At 40.3% G+C, this 22,387-nt stretch overlaps 1 protein-coding gene and 1 pseudogene across 1 annotated transcript; both read left to right on the top strand.

Moving 5' to 3' along the window:
• Positions 1-11,644: 11,644 nt before the first annotated feature.
• LOC148012646 (putative galacturonosyltransferase 3) lies at positions 11,645-12,594 on the top strand. Its single transcript, XM_087669181.1, has 3 exons — positions 11,645-11,740; positions 12,127-12,376; positions 12,491-12,594. The coding sequence occupies exons 1-3, from the start codon at positions 11,645-11,647 to the stop codon at positions 12,592-12,594; spliced, it is 450 nt and encodes a 149-aa protein (XP_087525307.1).
• A 125-nt stretch (positions 12,595-12,719) lies between these two features.
• On the top strand, positions 12,720-20,475 carry LOC148012647 (uncharacterized; annotated as a pseudogene).
• The last annotated feature ends 1,912 nt before the right edge of the window (positions 20,476-22,387 follow it).

The raw sequence follows: 22,387 nt of genomic DNA on the forward strand, positions 1-22,387 counted from the left end.
GTTAAAGAATTTACTGATTCTCCTCTTATCTATTGTGTACTCTCTATCTCTTTCTCAGATTCTGTTCGCTGCGCCGTGTAATATTTTACATGGTATCAGAGCCCAGGGGGCTCTAGAGATTGGAGAGCGTGCAAGAGGCAAAGGCTTCAACAGCAAAGAGAAACGATGTCGACTCCGAGAAGCAGTTCTGGCGCATCAGGAAGCGGTGCAGGAGGTGGTGCTGCTGTACCGGCTATTCAAACACTGAGGATTCGTCCACCAACCTTCAGCGAAGGCAAGTTAGATGGTACAAACTACACCTTGTGGAAGTTCAAAATTACAACTATCCTTGATTCTTATGAGCTTCTGGAGACTGTGCTGGGGACTGACGCAGAACCACAGCCTACCCCCGACCCATCAAATCCTAGTGTGATGATTCCTCCGAATGCAGATCTTCTACGAGCTTGGAAACAAAGGAATGCAAATGCATTGTGTGCCTTAGTTACAAGCTGTTCTGACAGTGTTTTGACTCTGATTCAGCATACAACCAAAGCGTCAGATGCTTGGAATGTACTAAGGAGTCAGTATGAAACATGAAACCAAACAAGGATTCAAAACTTGGAGAATCAACTAGCAGCGGAGAAGTTTGCTGAAGGAGAGACGGTTGAAGCATTCATCACTCGGATTAAGAATCTGCGCGACCAGATGGCTGGCGCTGGGATACAAAAGACTAGTGAAGAGCTAGCTCGGAGGTGTCTTCGGATTTGTCCACAAAATTTTGATGGACTAGTAACTGCCCTTAATACTCAGGTGAGACCTCAAGCTTTGACTTTTGAGGAGTTTTGTGCATTATTAATGGAGGAGGAGTTGAGGCTGAAAGCCCGAGAAGGAAGCAACAATGGAGATGCTGCATTCTCTGCCAATGCAAAAGGCAAAGGTGTTTCCTCCACCAAAAATGATGGTGACAAAAAGAAGAAGGGCGGCAAGAAGAAGTTTCAAGGAGAGTGCTTCTACTGTAAGAAGAAAGGACATGCAATTGCAGATTGTCGTGTCAAGAAGGCAGATGAAAAGAAGACCCTTAAAAGTAAAGGGAAAGAGACAGCCAATACGGCTGAAGTAGAGTTGGAATTATTCATGGCGACCATTGAGGAAGTGTGCTCCTCGGCGCAAGAAGAATCTACCACTGACTCTTGGGTGTTGGATAGTGGGGCCTCCCGTCACATGACCAACAAGAAAGGTCTATACGGTTCTATGCAGCCTCTACAAGAATCCATCATTGTGACGGTTGGAAATGATGTTAAATGCCCTGCTGCGGGCACAGGTACTATTTCTTTTGTTGCTGCAAATGGTGAAGTCAAAAAGCTTTCAAATGTGTTGTATGTTCCCGAAATCAGGAGAAATCTCTTATCAGTTGCTGCCATAACTAATCTTGGTCATGAAGTGAGGTTCAAGAAGACAGGTGCAGAAATTATTGATAGTGCTGGCACAATTGTTGGCAAAGGAGAAAGAAGGAACAACTTGTATGAGCTAAGTGCTCTTACAGCCACCGCTGGAGTGGGCACAAGTAAGCTTTGGCATGAAAGGTTTGGACACATCGGATTTGCAGTATTGAAGGAGATGCAAAAGCAAGGTATGGTTGCTCACCTACCTACAATAACTGAATTGAAGGAACCATGTGAAGCTTGTATGATGGGCAAGCAACAAAGAAAGGCATTTCCACAAGAAAGCAAGAATAGAGCACAGGCTTCTCTAGAGTTGGTGCATGCTGACTTGTGTGGTAAGATGTCTACACAGGCCTTGCGGGGATCTTCTTATTTTATGTTGATTGTCGACGACTACAGTAGGAAGATGTGGGTGTACTTCCTTCGTGATAAGGCTCAAGCTTTTGGTACGTTTAAAGAATGGCTAATACTTGCTGAGAATGAAACAGGGAAAAGTGTGAAGAAATTTAGAACAGATGGTGGTGGTGAGTTCAACTCAAAGGAGTTTGAAGGCTTTTGCAAGAGCAAAGGGATCAAGCGTCAATTGATGACGCCTCACACACCTCAGCAGAATGGTGTTGTGGAACGCAGGAATCGTACCATTGTGGAGATGGCAAGATGCACGCTAAAGGGCAAGGGATTGCCTAACCATTTTTGGGTTGAAGCTATTAATACTGCAGTCTACATTCTAAATCGGAGCTACACAAAGGCTCTCAAGGGAAAAACACCTCATGAGGCTTACACTGGTAAGAAACCATCAGTTTCACATTTCAGAATTTTTGGATGTGAATGTTATACACATGTTCCAGATGAGAAGAGAAACAAGTTACAACCAAAAAGCAGAAAATGTATCTTCTTGGGTTATAGTGATGAGCAGAAGGCTTACAAGTTATATGACCAAGAGGCAAAGAAGATCATCGCGAGTCGTGATGTGGTGTTCAAGGAGGAGCCGCATACAGTGGAGGAGGAGAAGGCAAGTTCTTCCACTTTATCATCAAGCGAAGAAGTAGTCCACTATGAACATGTCTCGAGAGCTATCCCTATCCTTAAGGAGGAGGAAGCATCATCTTCAGATGATGAGGAAAAAGTTCACCAACCTGACATCACCCCACCGGAAAAGCCATTGCCACGATGGGTGAAGCAGCTCTATGACCACAATAATCCTATGCCTGCATCTGTTGAGGAGAAGGCAGACGGACCAAGGATGTCTCAGAGAATAGAGAAGAAAAGGAGGGCTTCTGCTCACATAGTCAATATGGCCTTGATGGTTGAGATTACGAGAGAAGTAAAGGAGCCAACTGACTTAGAAGAAGCACTTGCAGATCCATCATGGAAGGATGCTATGCAGGCAGAGTATGACAGCATAATGAAGAATGACACTTGGGAGCTAGTGGATTGACCAGCAAAGCGAAAGGTTATTGGCACCAAGTGGATCTGGAAGGTAAAGTACAAGGCTGATGGTACCTTAGAAAAGTACAAAGCTAGACTGGTTGCCCAAGGATTTTCACAAGTTGAAGGGTTTGATTTTCAAGAGTCATTTGCCCCAATTGCCAAAATGACCACTATTCGCACGGTACTTGCAGTGGCTGCCCACAAGAAGTGGCCAGTGTACCAAATGGATGTTAAGTCAGCGTTCTTAAATGGTGACCTCAAGGAGGAGGTGTATGTGGCTCAACCACCAAGGTTTGAGGCCCCCCATTCTGAGAACAAAGTGTGTAAATTGAAGAAGGCATTGTATGGGCTGAAACAAGCCCCCAGAGCATGGTACCAGCAGATAGATAGGTTCTTTTTAAACCTAAACTTCAAAAGATGTGCCTCATATGCTAATTTATATGTTTACAGGGATGGTAAAAAGTCTGTAGTGATTGTCCTATATGTGGACGACCTTCTTATTACAGGTGACTATGAAGATATGATCAACCAAACTCGAAAGGCTTTGAGTTCTGAGTTTGAAATGACAGACTTGGGCTTGCTACACTATTGTTTGGGGATTGAAGTCTGGCAAGAGCTAGGAAAGATCTTCATCTCTCAGAAGAAGTATGCATGGGAGATCTTGAAGGCATTTGGCATGACCGAGTGCAAGGAGATAGCTACACCTATGGAGGTGAATGCAAAGTTATCCGTCGAGGATACATCAGCATTAGCAGACATTGGGAGGTATAGGAGGTTGGTCGGCAGTCTGATCTACTTGTGTAACACCAGACCAGATATCAGTTTTGCTGTTGGTGTTTTGAGCAGGTTCTCAAACAAACCTCATGAGAGTCATTGGAAGGCTGGGATGCGGGTGCTCAGATACTTGAAGAAAACTCTTGACTATGGTATCACATACAGTTTCAGAACTTCTCTTGTGGGGAACTGTGACTCAAATTGGGCAGGAGACATTGATTCCAGGAAGTCAGTTTCTGGTTATTGTTTCTCTTTAGGTTCAAGAATTTTCTCTTGGATTAGTAAGAAGCAACCAACAGTGGCATTGTCTTCTACCGAAGCAGAGTACAAGGCAGCTTGTTTTGCTGCATGTGAGGCCGTATGGTTGAGAAGGATTCTATGGCATATGGGAGTGCAGGATGAAGAACCAACTATGCTGAGATGTGACAATCAGAGTTGCATCGCCATTGCCAAAAATCCAGTGTTTCATGCACGCACCAAACATATAGAGATCCAGTATCACTATGTGCGTGATTTGATGGAGGATGGGATAGTGGAATTGGTCTACTGTCCAACAGAGGAGAATGGAGCAGATATCTTCACCAAAGCACTTACAAAGGATCTGCTTCAAGTTCATCTTCAGAGACTCGGCATTGGGCCGAGGAGATAGTTCACCTATGGGTGGACATTGAGGGGGGGTGTTAGATATGATCAATGCCCCACCCTCATTAGGTGCTACCAATGATCCATGGTGCTCAAAGTTGTAAGGCCCCCATTATGAGGAGAAGCCAAATGTGAGCCCGGACATTGGTTGAGTCCTGACTTGTATATCAGATGAGGTCTATGTGACCGGATGGCAAAAAGGTGATTGTTGTGGGTCAAATCTTTGGGTTAGCCGGAGTGGTTAAGCTGGTAGCAACTCGAGGCACATTGCATTGAGTTGCGTGGTAAGGGAGTTAAAAGGGGCCCCTATTGTGGGGCCCGATGGTAAAGGGAATATTCCCTGGCCGACTAGTGGAGGCTCATATGGTAGGTCGGTCAGCAGGCCGACCTAACGACCTTCGCGGGCTATAAAAGCTAAACCCCTTCGTAGCCATCTAACACTCATCTTTCACCCAGTCAGAGTTGTTGTTCCAGCTAGCCTTAAGCTCTTCACCTATCTTCTGTCTAGATCGCCATCTAAGCTTCACACAGTGGAAGCGCACGAGTGGACAGAGCCATCTTTGTATCAGTTGTTTGGAGTTAAAGAATTTACTGATTCTCCTCTTATCTGTTGTGTACTCTCTATCTCTTTCTCAGATTCTGTTCGCTACGCCGTGTAATATTTTACAAAATTAGTCATAAATTTTTGTCCAATTAATTATGCGAGAGACCTATAAATCAAACTTTCACCTTATTTATCCTTGTAGACTGAGATAAGGGACTTTGTAGGATACTAAGAAACCGATATATGATATGTGAAAAACAATTAAAGACCTATATCACCCATCTTTAGTCTTGGAAATACCTTGTTACTTTTTTATGTAGGTTGGAGGATCCAATTTTGGCTTGTATTAGCTCCCATACTCACATAGATCCCCATGAAATCCATGACTCCAAAGTTTGGCTTATTGATGAACAATCCTTGAAGTAAGAATGCATTCAGCTACCTTTAGCCTTCAAAAATGGGAAATTGTAAGGTTGTTGATGGATTCCCCAAATCCAACCTAATAATGCTCAAGAGACCTCTAACGAAACCATGCTTGCACAATCTTTATATGTCCATGTTGTAAACAAGCTTCTTGGCCTCCAAAAGGAAGATTCCCTCTATCTTGATGCACTCTTGATGAGAAATTAGAGGCCCCTACTACCCATTCTTAACCATTGGAGATTAAGGCTTAATGAGGGGTGAAATGAGACATACCCTCACTTGGATGGTAGAATGAAGGTTGTAGTAGATCCCATAAGTGTTTAGATTTGATTAAAAGCTTCTAATCAATGAAATTTAAGTCAAATATCCATATTGTCCAAAATTCACCATATCTAGGTTTTCCAAAGCTTCAAAATAAGAGAAATACTTACCGTTGAGAAGAATAATGGCTCCCCTATTTGCTCCAAATCTTGGAAAGAATGAAAATATTTATGCATGCCCTATGTATCACAGTAGTAATGGAAAGGTATATTGCTTTAATGTAGATGAATAGCCTTCAATCTTCAACATATAAGCCATCAATGGCCATGGTTAAGAGAGGCATTAGAATTACCATGAGCTTGAAGAGGTTACTTTGTATCCACACCACAAACTTGAATCATAAGCTTGAGAAAGCTAATTGCTATCCACACCATAAGCTTGAATCATGAGTTGAAGCTACTTGCTATCCAATACCTTCACATCAAAGCTTGAGGAAACTACGTGATGTCCATGAGCTTGAGAAGAAGCTACTTACTATACACATAGTTTAGTCCACCCTCTTTCCCATGAAATTTACAACATGAGATATTGCTATCCATGCAATTTAGAGCATGCCATGCTACTGTCTACACAGTCATCAGTGCATTTCACATAGTTCAACCCATGCCATGCTACTATCTATGCAGTTAAGAATCAACACACATAGATGGAAGATCTCCATAAACAATACTAAGATTCTTGTATAATAAAAATCTTTGGATGCTTGCAATTAACAAGAACCTATTCTTTTGGCTAATACAAATGACACCATAGCAATCTTTGTTGTAAATAAAAAATTACTCCAAACCCATCAATTGTCAATTGAATTCATCATGGCCATAGTACATCTTTGCTTTAGTATAGTTGATTTTTTTAACTTTTTAAGTAAGTTAAGAAATCTCCAATACTCTAATAAGACATGAAACACTAGATGCCATTTTGACCTCAATGTGGAAAAAGTGTTTTTTTTTTTGGCTATATGTATTAGAAATTATCAAGAGATATGGTTGGACAATCTGGATTGTTTTCACAACTAGATCAACACAAATCCCTCCCTATTAGGTGCTCTTTGGCAAGCTTATGAAGCAACAAAGCTCATGGTTGGGTTTTATGTACAATATGCATCCAGGCAAGAGACTAATGGGAGGATTAAAGGGTAGAACTTCCATGGAAGCTTTAGAAAGAAGGTTTGAGAGCAAAGGGGAAATCCTCCTTTGAAAAGTAGCAAGACTTTTAGTGTCATTGAGGTCCATTGAAGGCTATTTTTACAAATTCCCTATCAAAGTAACTCAAAGTTTATCCATGACTTGCTAAAAAATCATGGATGCCACCACTTTTGCCAAAGCTCCTATAAATGCCTCTAGTTATGAGGTCTTCTAGTTGTAGCATATGTGCAAGTCACGGCTAGTCAAAATCCACGTCCTATACCTAAAGAACTTGTTTGAGAGAGGATTTTATTCTGAAAATTGAACCTAGATATGAAGGAAAAGGGAGGAGGAGAATGGATCAAAGACCAATGCTCTAATACCACTAGTCATGAAGTGGACTAAGAGAAAGAAAGACTAATGCTCTGATGCCACTAGTCACGAAGTGAACTAAGAGAAAGAAAGATAGGAGAGAGAATATTATAGAAGGAGAGAGAAAGATGGTATAAAGAGAGAGAAATAGGGAAGAGGTGAGAGAAATACTAGAAAAAGAGGGAGAGACACAAGAATAGGAAAGAGAAGTCAGGCAATGAAAGCTGGAGGAGAGAGATGAAGTAAGAAAGTTACTTGTAAATGGTGAAAAATAACTCATCCTTAGACCTTTTCCTTTTCCAATATTTTTTACCCTATTTTCCTTTCTTCATAAATTTATTTTAAACAAAAAATCTTAATACAATTTTATAAATACCTATATGGAGAAGTTTCTCACCTATGTATGTGTGAGATTGTACCCAATGCTCTTGTGTCATGCAAGCTTCGTCTATTTCTCTTCTCTTCTTACAACTTGTTCTCTTCTTATATTCTTTCAATATTTGTCTATTGCATGATGAAGGCTAACAACATCCACAAGTCCTTTTAATACTCTTCATGCAAGCTAGAATTGCTTTATGCTCATTTAGAATAAAATAAAGAAGAGCACCACCATGAACTACAATTTTAATGGCATGACAAGCAAAACCTCATATATGGACATGGCCATAATCTTGTAATGAAGGAGACCTAACTAATCTAAATAAGAGAGAGAAGAAGTGAAAGACTACAGAAGAAGAGGGAAGAAGAGAGTAGAGGAGAGAGAAATACTAGGGGAAGAGAGAGAAAGACAAGAAGAGAGAGAGAAAGAGATAGAAAGAGGGGAGAGAGAGAGGGGAAGCCATAGGAGCTGAAGGTGAAGGTGAGGAGACAGATTTGGATATCAAATGGTACCCTAATCATGTCCTTGTACACCTTGAATACCCCATCAGTGTAACAAGGTATTCGCATGTGCTAGCCCCGTGTTAACCCCATGTAAGACCTTCTAATCCCATTCTTTACATTCCATCCCGACCCGGAAGGTTTTTGCCCTCACAAACAAAAAGAAGATGTATTGGTATGGCTGGGTGGGGGGAGGGGGGGTAAAATCTTGTGAAATGGTGGCCTATGAGAATGTATGCAGTGTGAGCATGAGGGAAGAAGGTAACTTAGTACAAGGATAGGCACCAATTCCAAACAAGAAGGGCTAGACAACACTGGGCAGCATGCTGTCCTAAACAGGCCTGCAGTGGAAAACTTATCATAACTTGCCATGGGCAACTCCAAACGAGATGTTCCGCATGTCAAAACGGAGCTCTTTGAGCGCACTTTCAGCCCAAGTAGGTCAAGCATGGGTGCAATTAATGTAGCCCCAAAATTGTTCAAAAATAGATGGCTGTCTACAAAACATGTCCAAATCGAGTTGTCCTTCAGCCAAGGTTGCCGCCTCAAAGTAAGGGGACTGCACCGGGGGAGTGCTGATGTAGATAGAGCTTTTTTTCAACCCTCGAGATCAAATGGATAACCTGCATGGTAAGAATCACCAGCATACAGGTCATCCATGCAAGCGTAGGTCTCTGCACTACCACCGGGGTCAAATGGAAAGTGGTTATCATTTTCATGCATTGGGTTACCATCCACAAGTAAAGCTAGAATGGTCAGTACCACTAGCTGTTGCATCGAGTCTGCCATAAGCATCATATGATTAAGCTCGGTCTACGCTTGAATGCTGTCAATAACACATGGGGTTGCATAAGCTAAAAAGTGTACTGCATCAACATATGTGACATGTGTATAGACTGAAGGGTCTCCTAAAAGGACATGTTTTCTTGATCCATTTGGACCCACGTCAAAATGGTCTTCAGCAAGATCTATCCTATCCTTGGCATAATGATATTCGAATACAAATAGGAGTTTTGCATTCTGTGCTCTATATTTGTCTTGATGATCACAAGATATCGGATTAGAACATCAATAGCATAAGCCCGTAGCATGCAGTTCCCATATCGTATCACTAGTAAGGTGTCTAATGCGTTTAGCCTTAGATAGCAATCTACACACATGCTCATCACCATTGGTTAGCTCAATAGTAGTTCTAACATGCTGCTCATAGTCATCTTGCTGCTCATGTACAACAGATGGTTGCCCATGACCATAATGCTCATGCTATCCATGGAGGGTCATACTAATGTGGCTGCTACTCATAATGATACTCATGCTTCCCATACTGCATATGGTGATAATAGCCCTACTGCTCATGTACATCTATTTGCTACTGACTATTACCAAAACTTTGGCCATATTGTTGCCCATAAACATGCTACCCAAGATTGCATGATGATTGTCCAACATGACTACAATGGTGTCCTTGCATCCTAGGCTAACCATAAATATGATGAGTGGTGAGTCCATGAGCATAGGTATTGGCATGATGCTAGTTATAATCACACGAGCTTGCTGTTCTTGCATTGCATAAGAATCTCCATATGCATGCTGCTGATTATTACCAAAACTTTGGTCATATTGTTTCCCATAAACATGCTGCCCATATAGTACATGCAAACAAAAGTGAACATTGGGGCCTTACTACCCAAAACTGCCATGTGCATGCTACCCATGTGCACCTGCATTAGGGCCTTGCTGCCCATGCAATACATGCAAACCAAACTGAGCATTGGGGCCTTGCTGCCCAAAAATGCCATGTGTATGCTACCCATTGCCATGTGCATGCTGCCCATGTACACCTTGCATTCAATGCTGCCCAAAATCTACATTAGGCCCTTGCTAGCCATTCCCATGAGTATGCATATAGCTTCCATTACGGGGGAGCTGATGTCCCAAGGATGGGCTTGAAGGGTTCGTAATGGGGGAGGGAAGGATGTTTATCATGTCGAGTGGAGGGCTCGCCTATCTCATAAGTGATATAGGGAAATCCATGGGTGCCACCAAAACCTTGTGGGCTACGCCCGGTCTCCAAGGTCTCCAAGGGAGGAGGGCGGTTGGCCTCTCGTGGAGGAACATGATCCTTGGGCTGAGCCGAGGAGGATGCGATGGCAAGGATAAGGGCGCCCATGTGCTTGATAAGTAAGTCCATCTTGGCTGTCATCTTGGAATGACGCTGATCTTGGTGGGTTTCCATCTCCCTATGGCGTTGTTCCAACTCTCGATGCCAGTCGGCATGACAGGTCTCATGTTGGCATAGAGTATGGTTAAGCATAGCCAAGTGGTCCATGTCGGGGGCACCATCTTCAAACCTGCCTTCACAATCCTCTTAGGCTAAGCTAGGATCACTCATTGAGGCATGGGAGTCCCTTATTTCACACTGAAGTCCTCTTGGGCCTTTGCTTTTCCCTTGTGGCCTACCATCCTAAGTGCAGTCCACTAGACCCCTTGTTACAGAAATGGCAATATCTTGAGCTAGGAAGCTCCGATCACCAAACTTTCTGATTCACATTAAAGCTCTCAATCCCCTCTACAAGGCTAGGTAAAAATATCTTTGATACTAAATGATCAAGGCTTTTCTGTAGTTGACTTTTGTGGGCTGACTCTGTAGGACTGTTGTTTGTCCCACAATACCTCTGAGCACAAAATTGGTCGTATCTCCCAAATTTTAGGGCAGAATGGGGAGAATTTCTATCTCAAACTGAAGGGAACGTTTTCCTCTTCAAATCAAGCTATGGGGTCTGCACTTAGTCACACAAGAAGGCTTTGCTGTTATTGACTTTTGCGGGCTGATTGTGTGGGACTGGCTGTCTGCAACACCCTACAAGAACTCCTTCAATGAGCATACATTATCCCAATGCTGAGGTGCTTATTCCAAGACATCCTGGGCCTCAATGGTGGTTCTCAATGCCACATAGAGCCATACATCATTTGCATCAATAGTTCTCTTACTGAGACCATTTCTTGATTGCATACCCAACCCATCACTGCATACATCCACCATACATTCCCAAGTGATACATCTCATTACCAATACATCTACAAGGTTGTGGAATGTAAATGATTGGGCTCGGGCTATTCCTTCAAGTGTACCTACACTTGCAAGAAATTTTGGGCTCTGGATCACCGAGAGGTGGGCAAAGTTCCCCTCGGGCCGGGTTGTGCATCCCTTCAGGGTCTTAATCGGGAGGGGGCTTCAGGGTTCCCTCTTTTGCTCCCGACTCGCCTGGTCTATGTATACATGGCAGGGATTTTTAATTCAAGAAATCAGCATGCTATGCAATTTCAATTGAAGATTTGGGCTTTTCATGAGATGCATGACCAAAAAGCAAATGGGATAGGGGAAGGGTTACCTCTGCAATCAGTGACTCACTGATTGCATGACTTACCCTTCTTAAAAATTTCTCTCTTATCGGTCAAGAATGAAGACAAGAGTATGGTTAAGGATTAGAGTAAAATATTGACCAATGGGGAAAGAAATTTAAAGAGCATTCAGCCATGCCATGCATTTCAAGAGTGTGGGATGGGGATGGGAATTCAATTGGCACTCTCAAGCTTCAAGAAGGCATACAATTCTTCCATCTCTCTCATCAAGTGGCTGAGCTCAACAATTGGATGTAAAAGAGAGACCAAGAATGGATTGACATACTTTATTCAAGCTTGGGGAAGAGTTAATGGCTGCCCTCTCCAAGAAATTTGTGGTTGCCCTTCTTCTTGCAGCCCAGTCTTTGTCAAAGATGATGGAGTATTTGCACGAACATTGCTTACAGGCAAGTCTTCCACTGTTAATTTGTAGAATGAGCTAGAAAAATTCATCTCTCTTGTTCAAACTACGCAAGACCAGTCTAGCCCAATGAATTTGCAGTCACACAGAAAAGTTGAAGAAATGCTTCTTAAATCTAGGACAGATGTTGATTGGCTAAACAGGGTGATAGAGAAGAGCAAAGTTTCTCGATGACTTCTATCCAAAGCTAAGGGCCAACAAAGTAGATGTGAGGCTTTAATGAAGAGGTTGAAAGCTTTGCTATTAGCTAGTGAAGAGGAGGTCATAGCACTGAAAGAGAAGGGTGCCTCCCTTAATAGACTTGTAGCAAGAACCATGCCAAGGGGTCTCCATTGTCTTTCACTGCAACTAACTATTTGGCATTTTAACTAGTTGATTGACCAAGTCAATGGTGATGAATGGAAGCTTGAGGATCCAGAACTTTCTCACTATGTGGTCTACTCAAAAAATGTGCTCGCACCCTCTATTGTTGTAAATTCTAATGTGTTCTATGCTAAGGAACCTTATAAGCATGTTTTTCATATATTAACAGATATCCTGAACTATCCAACAATGAAGATGTGGTTTAGGAAGAATACACCTACTAATGTGGTTGTTGAAGTGAATAATATTTATGCCATGGGTTCTGGACATGTCTCTTATCTGAATATATAGAAGTAGACAAAGGATCTACAATCAAGCCTACCTGCTTTGGGTTTAGTCAATATGAAAAATGAGACTCTTCTCAATGTCCTAGCCTCTTTATTTCCCAATCTTGAAAAGGTTGTCTTGCTAGATGACGATATTGTCGTTAGAAAAGATTTGGGAGGTCTCTGGAGGCAAAGTCTAGAAAAAAGATAGTAGGTGTAGTGAGATCATTCAAAATAGGCACTGAGCATCTAGATGGTTTCTTACATCAATCCATAAAGGTGCAGAGATCTTGTATGAATGTGATAGACCTGGGGGAATGGTGAAAATAGAATCATATGAAAGATTATCAGAAAATACTGCCGAGTCAGATTGAATCTGAGTTCAAAGTCATGGATTCATCCCATGAGTTACCAAGTTGTGAAAATCACACTTTGGATGATGCATGGCATGTGGCAAACCTAGATGAATCTCTCGAGATAAGAGAGCATGAAATACAGAATGCTAAATCCGCCCTTAGATCCCTCCTCAACATCCCAAAAGATTACACCATCTTGACAAAGCTGGCAAGGGTAGTTTCATTCAGTCATCGGTCTTCTCTGATCACAATGTCGATGTCATGCTTGATGAAGGCTTAACATCTCTTGGATCGCATTACCATGTCTTCAATGGTGAGCGAATGCCCTGGTGGTTTGTCATCAAAGCAACACGAGCTCCAAGCTCTATGATAGCAGTGCCCTTGAAAACTTGATGAAGAGTTTCGAATACATCACCCGCTTCAGGCAAGCGCAATTTGACATTGTAAAGGCTGGCCATGCTGCAAAGGAGAGGCTACATCCATCAATCGTGTGTACTTGAAGGCCGGCACACCTTCTCCCACTAGATTTGTCATGAACATGCAACCATCTAAAGCAGAGGCAGGATTTGATATGCGAGTCTCTCCTTTTTTTGATCTAGTAGCCTTGCATGTGAGGATGGAGTATGAATGGGCACCTGCCTAAAGGAACTTGTCTTACAGGTTCACTCAGAAGAAGTTGTTACTATCTAGTCAGGGTATCCCTCTCATCACTGCTGCAAATGAGTCAAATCCATGGTGGCACCTGTTGAAAGAGGCTGTCTTGAGGGCTGGAGGTGAACTGAGGGAGCCCAAGATTTTTCCTGCTACCACTAATAGCCGCTTTGTGAGGGAGAAAGGAATTCAATGTTTCGGGTTCTCTCCCATGGCTAATACACCTATTCTACTACATGACCACAATGAGTTTCTGAACAAAAAAAGAGTATCTAAAAGGAATTAAATTGTACATTGAAATCATCAAATCCTTTCTATCGTCAAATGAAAATGGAGCCTCACTAGATCTATACATACTCTGGTGCATTGGATTGTGCTATCAAAATAGCGACGGCAGAGGGTTCCATGCCAATGTACAAGGGCTTTGTACTGATGGTAATGAGGCAGGGCCCATACACGGTAGTTCTGTTTGTGATTCTAGAGGAAGTTCGATGCATACGACATCTAAAGCTAATACACCATGATGAAAGCTCATCTCCCTGCATGTCCACTTCACAACATCCTTCTTCATCACCCTACAAGTCTCAAGGTTGAAAATGAGCTGCCATTTTTGTCTCCTTGCCTCCATATTTGGCCAAGCCTCCTACCATAGCTCCTGTGTGTCTTCCAAGAAAGTTGCCATCTCTGCATGTGTACCTAAAAAGTAGGGTTAATTGTTGGAAAATGAGACTAGATTTGAGAGAAAGGAGAGAGAAAGGAAAGATCAAGAACTAAGCTTTGATACCAACTGTAATGAAGGAGACCTAACTAATCTAACTAAGAGAGAGAAGAGAGAGGAAGATTGTAAAAGAAGAGGGAAGAAGAGAGTAGAGGAGAGAGAAAGACTAGCGGAAGAGAGAGAAAGGCCTAAAGAGAGAGAGAGAAAGAGGGGAGAGAGAGAGGGGAAGCCATGGGAGTTGAAGGTGAAGGTGAGGAGATAGATTTGTATAACAAATGGTACCCTAATCAGGTCCTTGTACACCTTAAATACCCCATTAGTGTAACCGGGTATTCGCATGTGCCCAGTGTAAGACCCCCTAATCCTATTCTTTACAAATCCTTTCCATATAATCCATTTCAAGTCAATATTATAAAATATGAATACATGTCCACCTTCTCCTCAATTATGGATGGTTTTTAGAGCTTTGATTTGGTGCCATTTATTGATGCTTTGATATAGTTGTTGAGCATGCACATCAAACATTCATCATAATAATCATATTAGTATTTACATGAAAATAGTTGGTCATCATAATAACCATTGTTAAGCATATAGATTAGATGGTCATCATAATGTTCTAGTGTTAATGAATATAAGTGATACACTAGGAATAATAGAGGCTCTGTGAAACACCTAATAAATGCTTTCTTTGAAGAGCACATTAAATTAGTCTCATTATCTCTATGTTAAAGTATCTAATTGCATTTTTTTGTGTATGAAATATTCAATTGTTCTAAACTTGGAAGTTGAGGAGTCATGTTGGCTATAGTGGTTGTCTCATAGGCTTAGGAGCTAAGAACATGGAAGGGCTAGCCAAACTTACCATGATCAGAGGGATGCCATAATACTTAGTATTTAGCTTAAGTCATTCTAAGGATTTACTCTCTAAAAGAAGAGTAACTGTCTTGGACCCAATAAGAACTTCCTTTCTTCTCTACATCTTGGGAAGGTATGAAAGACTTGAACATAGAGAGTACCTGACTAGTGCATTTCCACATTTCATAGATTGTAATAGATCCTTCTTATATGGCGTAATGGTCAAATTACTTTAGAAAACCTTGACTAGATTCTAAGGGCATTTTCGGGAGGAAGATCATAGACATGAAAGATGTGTTGCAGTTTGTATAGGTCTCTCCCTTTGGTGAGAGAATGAACTATTTTTGCTATTTTCTCAACCTATGATGACTTAGAAATGTCATGTAGCCTCTATGTTTTCCTTAAGTTGTGCATATACTCATATTTTCCAATGTATTGAGAAGCAATATCATAACAAAGACAACTAGACATTAAGAAGTCAAGAATCTATGTGATACCCAAAAAATTCCATCCGTCTAGTATGAAATTCCTCTAGCACGTTACTTTTGTAATAGAGTATATCCTCGCCATGTTGGCGATTGTTGTCTAAGACTTCCATTGGAGCCCTTCTTCTCAAAGTCATAGGAGATTCTAGTCTATTGCTATATATGTTCATGTCAATAACAAGATTTGCAAGATCCATATCAACATTCAAGTTCTTATGTGATATCTCTATCCAAAACAATGGAAAAATCTTCAACAAGATGTGTTGGTTATAGCTATCAACTCAAGTGATCCCTGTGCCACATCATCTACTCACATGGTTTCCTCTTTTCCCACTTTAATTGTGCCTACATCCACATGCCCCATCAGTATTTGATTCCACCAAGTCAACCACTACTCACTTGGCCATCTTAGTAGTTTGTGGGCCTAGTATGCCATGTTGTCAATAGTTGTGATAGTGACAATAACTACCTCTATATCTCTAACCTTTTTGTTGGTTGCCTTTATTGATGCAGCCACCAATGTGAATAAAAAAGCAATGATCCATATGTACAAATATCACTTCATGTATGTTCATAAGCAAAAGGAATACATCTAGCTCTCCTAATCTCTTATTCTATTGGATAACTTGGCATTGATGTGCAATTTGTGCATCCTGCCTCAGGGCATCTATAATGAGGATTTAATGCCAAGTTTGTGTGTCATAGCCTCACCATGATATCAAAACCTCATGTAGCATTTGTTGCACAAAAATTGTTGTTCTCTAGCTAGTACAAGAATAAACACTAGCCACCACTAGCTCCACTAAATCAAGAGGAAGATAAAGCCAAACCCAATAAAGAAGTCTTACATCCACAAAAGCATATTCTGAATTGTTATAGATATGGATCTCAAGCATATTGTTGTCTTATAGCACGATCTAGAGTATCTACTTGCTAGCATCTAATCCATGGCATGTACATATGTGCCCATTTTTGCTGACCATTTAACATATGCGTTCCTAAAACCTCCATAACTACTAATTATATCACCACAATCATTTTCTATCCATGATCCATTAAAATATATTAATTAAGATCTCCATTCTTAGTATAAATGTATTCTGACATAAATAAACATAGTAAATCAAAATTGCAAATAAATAGTGATTTTAATTAGTTTACAATATTTTTCATAGATGTATTACCATTTTTAGACTCATGCATGCTAGTTTTGAATTATAGTAGCGATCACATAAAGTCTTTATATATCTCCTCCTAAGGTAGGCATGGAGTTCGAAAAGGTTGCAATTTAATCAAACCTTTGTGATTGTAAATATGGTACAAATAGGAAATATAGGAAAGTTTTTGAGTGGAAGGACATGACACTACAATAGAGCTACCAAGTGTGTTAAGAGAAATATAGGTAGGTGGCATTTAGCTAGTCCTACAAAAAACTACATATCTTCCCTTCATTATTATTCACTAGAGCATCCCTTCTAACACCAAGATTGCTTTGGCAAGGGATTTGTATTTGCAATATTTAGCCACAAGCATACTCAAATTGATATATATATTTTCTAGTCCCATGGGACATCTTCAACTAGCAAATGCAATGCATCCTTGTCAAATCTTGCCTATACATGGGTTGTGGACTGCAATAGGAGGGTGTTGTTGGTAGTGGGATGTAGCTGTAGTGGTAGCTTCCCATAGGCCACCCCCTTGGCCATTACTTAATGTCAACAAAAGGATTACCCCTCCTCACTAAAAAAAATTGCAGCTACCTACTTAACTATAAGGTGGTGTCTTCCATATACATGTGGCCTTTTCACATGCTCTCTTCAAACCATTTTTTAGAATCCCACATAGGCACAACATATCCACTCCCACTTCTCCTTGAGCACACACACAACCATTCTAAGACCTCCCATATTAGACATTACCTAAACATTTTCTCCTCAAACCCTTCAATGATGATTGCATACCAAGATCCATGCAGACACTAACCATAGAGATATCAAAAGAAAGTTCTCAATGGTACTTCTAGGTTGGAATCATACTAATCCTTGTTTCCAACATCAACCAAACATTTACCATGTAACCTCAAAAATCCAACTATATCCTTGGTGCTACCTAGTCTAGCTTAGAAGGGTTAAGATGGACTCCCAAAGGGTCTCATAAGGAATTGATTAGGAAACCTTAGACCTGGATTAGTCCATTGAGTATAGTCATCATTGAGTTCCTTTTTGTTCCTTAGACCCCTTACATTCCAAGGTTCCAGCCTACTTTTTGTGGTGGAACCCACCCCAAAAGAAAGAGATCTCCCTTTGTTTTCACCTTGGTAACAAGTCCTTTTATCCTCCAAGGTGGGATCCACCACTCCTCAAAAAGTGTGATAACAACAAGTTGCATTTTATTTTGGCAAAAAATGATTTTTTAATTTTGTACAAAACATTTTATTTATCTCAAAAGGTAGCCAATCACATTGTAAGTTCAAATACCCATTTTTTATACTCTATTTTGTATTAAAATGCCTTCAAATTAATCTAGCTTTGCAGAACCTCATAATGTGGTGCCTCAGATCCTATAGAGGTAGTTATATAACCACTTTATTTCCACTACTTCTCCCAAGTGCCACATTAGTAGAGTGCTCTAATTTTGGCCCCAAAGTTGGACCCTCTTGCCCTAAATTAGTCTTTTCCATCTCTAAGGGTACCTAACCACATTATATATTCAACTCTAAATGTGTCTGACTACATTGTATGTTTATCCAAGTGTGTTTTATATTGTATTTTGGTATCCAATCCTTCAAAACAAATATTATGCTAAGAAAATCAATCTATACAAGTTTCTTTTCTATCTTACATTTCCTAACGAAACTCCATAGGGATATAAGCCAGTGTAAGGGAAAAGTGGATTTTCATATTCGTGTTGATGAGGAGTATGCTACGACAAAGACCTCTTACAACCACTGTACCCTAGATACAATAAGAGCCTCCCAATATTCTTTAGAGGGAAAGAAAAGAATTACTCTTTAGAGAGTTCCTTCTATCCAAATGATCTTAGAACTAGTCTAAGCTTCACAATGGAAGCACACTAGTGGGGAGAGTCATCTTTGTATTAGTTTATTTGGAATTAAAGAAGTTTTTGTTCCTCTCATATTTACTTTGTAATCTCTAATCCTTAGCTAGATTTTGTTTGTTGTGTGATGTAATTCTTACAATCTAATCATGATGGATCATTTCATAGTAACATTGTGGTTAAAATGAAGCTAATGATGTGATCAACATATAGATGGACAAGCGCGCCAATTGGGAATGGTAAGTGCCAGAATGTAAATCTAAAGATATGGTGGCTTTACCTGTACAATATTCGCTTCATTTGTTGTATATTTAGTGATAATGCTCTTATGCAATGAGAATCCATACTTGATCTCCAAATTTTCATAAATATTGGGTGGATATTTGGAGAATTATTCTCCTTTCTTCCTTCGTCAAATATTTATTTATTGAGTTACTGGTACATACTCTCTTGGAACATTTTTTGTCCTCAAGCATGTCCATAATGGATTTACATTATTCTATTGAGCTTACTACAGTAGAAAATAGGGCAATGGAGTTCAAAAGCAATCACATTTGGATAATTTGAGTGTGATTGTGCTTATTGTTCTAAACACCTCCTTAGATACTTTCCAAAACCGAGAGCGCTTGTGCTTTACTCAAATGTGGCAAGATGTATACTAGTGCAATGTGATGTAGAGCTATTTACATGTTTTTTGAGCAAAGCAAAGATTTTGCACTACCCAAAATTTCATAGTGAAGGCATGACTAGCATCAAAGTGATCCATTTTTGCCCAAAGCTCAATTGACAATGAGGGGTGAATAGAGTGACACTAAAGGATGCATTGTTTGAAGATTTTTACAAAAGTGTAGATGCAGAAAATAGGAAATGTTTGACGTCTAACACAAAACTTATATTTAAATTAGTTTGAAAATTTGTGACATATATTCAACTAGCTTTAAAATGTGCATTATTATGCATGAAGTGTGCCATTTGTTGGACATGAAGTGTGTTATTTATTATATATTTTGCAAGCATAGGGATATAACTGTGTTATGCTATTGCTTCCTTTGTCTCCCAAAAATGTGAAGTGAGCAAGGCATAGCCTTATACGCTTTGCAATGATACCTCAAAATAATGTGTGCCACTTTGTCCACTTTTGTGATATTATATGTTTAGCTTATGAAAGAGCTAGAGATCTCCTAATTGGATGGTTTGTAACGCGATAGTGCAAAATGACATATGTTGGATATTGCAAAATGACATCTGCCACAACTTCCAATGGTTATCATTTGAGACTACAAGTTAAACTTATGAAAAAGATAGAGATCAATTACTATTTCATACATGACATCATGAGAAATGAGAACGTATTGACTTGTAGTTGCAAAGTCCATATATGTAAACCTTGTAAACCTTGCATGGATCTCAAAAGAAAACAGTACTCACACACACACGTGTGTGCGCGTGCGTACACACACACACTTTGTCTCTGTGGTTTATCGTTTGAGATTACATTTAATTTACACGTATGATTAATTAGTCTAATAAAAGCCCGAGGGACTGTTATTCAGTTTACCATGCATGCGTTTTGAAAACGTGTCAACTCGTACGATGCATGTCTCTTTTCGAAACGTGTAGCACGGAATCAGAAGAGTTTTTGCATCTCTCTCTGTCTCTCTCCGCGCGCTGTAATTAATATTGAAAAGCTCGATTCTCGAGTTTGAAGTGATGAGGCAAAAGGCAGAGCTGTGCTATGCACATCGATGTTTCCTGGCCAGAGCAACGAGCGATCGACCTTACCGAGCACAGCTACTCTGTCACTGAAATTTGCAGATGTACTGATCTATCCGGATGGCTTGATTCAAAAACAGGAATATTTCCAGAGACAGATATTTGCAGATGTACTGATCCATCCGGATGGCTGTCGCCGAGATGACAGTTGTCGGTTTGGATGTTCTGGCGATCGACCTTACCGAGGCGTGTAAATGCTTTGAGGTATAGTTAGCTGCTGCATGGCTTGCAAGTAAATTAGCAAGCAGGGTTTTTGGAAGAATTAGTATCTACGTTGGCTAATTTTGGCCTTCCTTTGGAAGGAGGAGGCGACGCATCAAATCGATAGAGGAGGCCGTGAATGGAAAATCGAAGGGCGATATTCAAGCAAGCCAGTGCAGATGGTTAGTGCCTTGCCATTGTCGGTACGTATAATGATGGTTAGGATTTGCATGTAAAGGCTCCGCCTGTCCCTGTAATATGTATTACTTTTTCCAGTGTGTTGTTGGTAGGTTGCTCTTCCTGCATCATGGCTTGTTTCAATACTTCCTATTTATTTATAATTGAAATGGGAGAGCAAACCTGAAGATATGTACAATCTATCAAGCCTTGTCTCTCTTATTGTCGCCCCTTTCTAATTGTTGGACCATGTGTATCCAATCCATGCATATACATCGACAAGTCGATGGCAATATACAAATTTCCCAAGCCATTTTCTCACTTTTTGCAATTGCTTCACCCTTAATGAAATACCTTTGAGGCTTTATCTTTCACCCTATGAAAATCCTCAGCAACAAAGTATATCTTTGGTAGTTTTTGTAAGTTAGGGGTTTCTTAGTAAGCACATTTTTATTTGTATCAAAGATGAACAAAAAGTTTGGGCACCTTTGGTAAAACTCATTTCTATTAGTACTTGTGGGGACACTAGCGAGGGTTGATGACATTGGTTGATCTTTATTCTAGCATGCTCCCTAAAGAGGTAATAATAGTTTTCAACATTAGGTCATAGGTTCCTTGGGAGGTTTGTTAGGTCGACCCAAATAAAAACTTTATATGGTTTGTGTGGGAATTGAACTCAAATGTCCATTTGAACCGTGTTAAAGGCAAATATTTTAATATTTGCCTACTACCCTACGCCTAGTACCTTCAAGGCCGTCTTATTATTTTCGAATAAGAAAAATAAGTTATTGGAAAGGTAAATCATTTTAACAACATGATAGTTTTGATATTTTCAACTCTTTTTAATCCAAGTTTTCATATATTCCATTATAGGCTGGCTACAGTGGCGCTAGTCTACCATGGCTCTTTTTTTTCATATTCCAAATTCCAAAGTTTAAGATTGGGAGTGTATACAATTAGAGGGGGAATTACTTCACTGCCACTTATCTTTTTGTTTTATAGCTGTGCTTCACTAGCATCCAATTGATGTGCTTTTGCTCGCAAGTAGCAATTGGCCTCTTTGCTCATTATTTGACTTATTTGTGGAAGCCTCAATGTGTTGATTGGCTTTAGGCTCTTTCATTTTGCATTGTCTCAATCGAGGGTGGATGATTCTACTTAATAGGTTGAGTTTTGCTTGTAGAACTTGTAATCTGCATCCTTCGATGCTTGGGCCTCAGTATTGGCTTTCTCCATTTTGACCTTGATTTTGGCAGAGATTATTTCTAAAAGAATGTGAGTTATTGTATAAGCTAGTGTTAAAAAGAGTGTTGTAGAGAGACTCTAGCGAGCCAGCAATGCCTTATGCTTTTGGGTGAATGACAATGCACCCCCCCCTCCCCCCCCAAACAAAGAGGGAGACTCCAAAAGTAGGTTTCTTTTTCCTAATAGCCTTGTATAAGGATTGAAAATGATAAGAGAAAATGAAGGGAGTTTGAGACATGCATACTCAAATCAAATGGGAAAATTTCTCGTTATTACAGACTTGGTTTTCTTTTGTTCTCTCCCAATTCTTTTCTTTGAGGATACCTCTTTAATTCCATTCCTTATTGTTCTTTGATAGGGGAAACTCCAAGAGGGGGCTCTTTTTGTGAAGCACCTTTTTATATGCTGAATGCAGGGCATGGTAGGTAGTGGCCATAGTTGGCCGTTTTTGTTTGATGGTTGCATACCAAGTAAGAGACTTCT

This window comes from Lygodium microphyllum, chromosome 27 (genome assembly GCF_053477565.2).
Source record: "Lygodium microphyllum isolate KBCC chromosome 27, Lygodium_microphyllum_v1.1.10, whole genome shotgun sequence".
Lineage (NCBI taxonomy): Eukaryota > Viridiplantae > Streptophyta > Polypodiopsida > Schizaeales > Lygodiaceae > Lygodium > Lygodium microphyllum.

Excerpts from the sequence above, each read along its gene's own strand:
- LOC148012646 (XM_087669181.1), top strand. The coding sequence starts at position 11,645 with ATGGCTGCCCTCTCCAAGAAATTTGTGGTTGCCCTTCTTCTTGCAGCC. Across the intron at positions 11,741-12,126 it reads TGCACGAACATTGCTTACAG|TTGATTGACCAAGTCAATGG; the intron begins GCAAGTCTTCCA and ends CATTTTAACTAG. Across the intron at positions 12,377-12,490 it reads GAATAATATTTATGCCATGG|CCTCTTTATTTCCCAATCTT; the intron begins GTTCTGGACATG and ends TCAATGTCCTAG.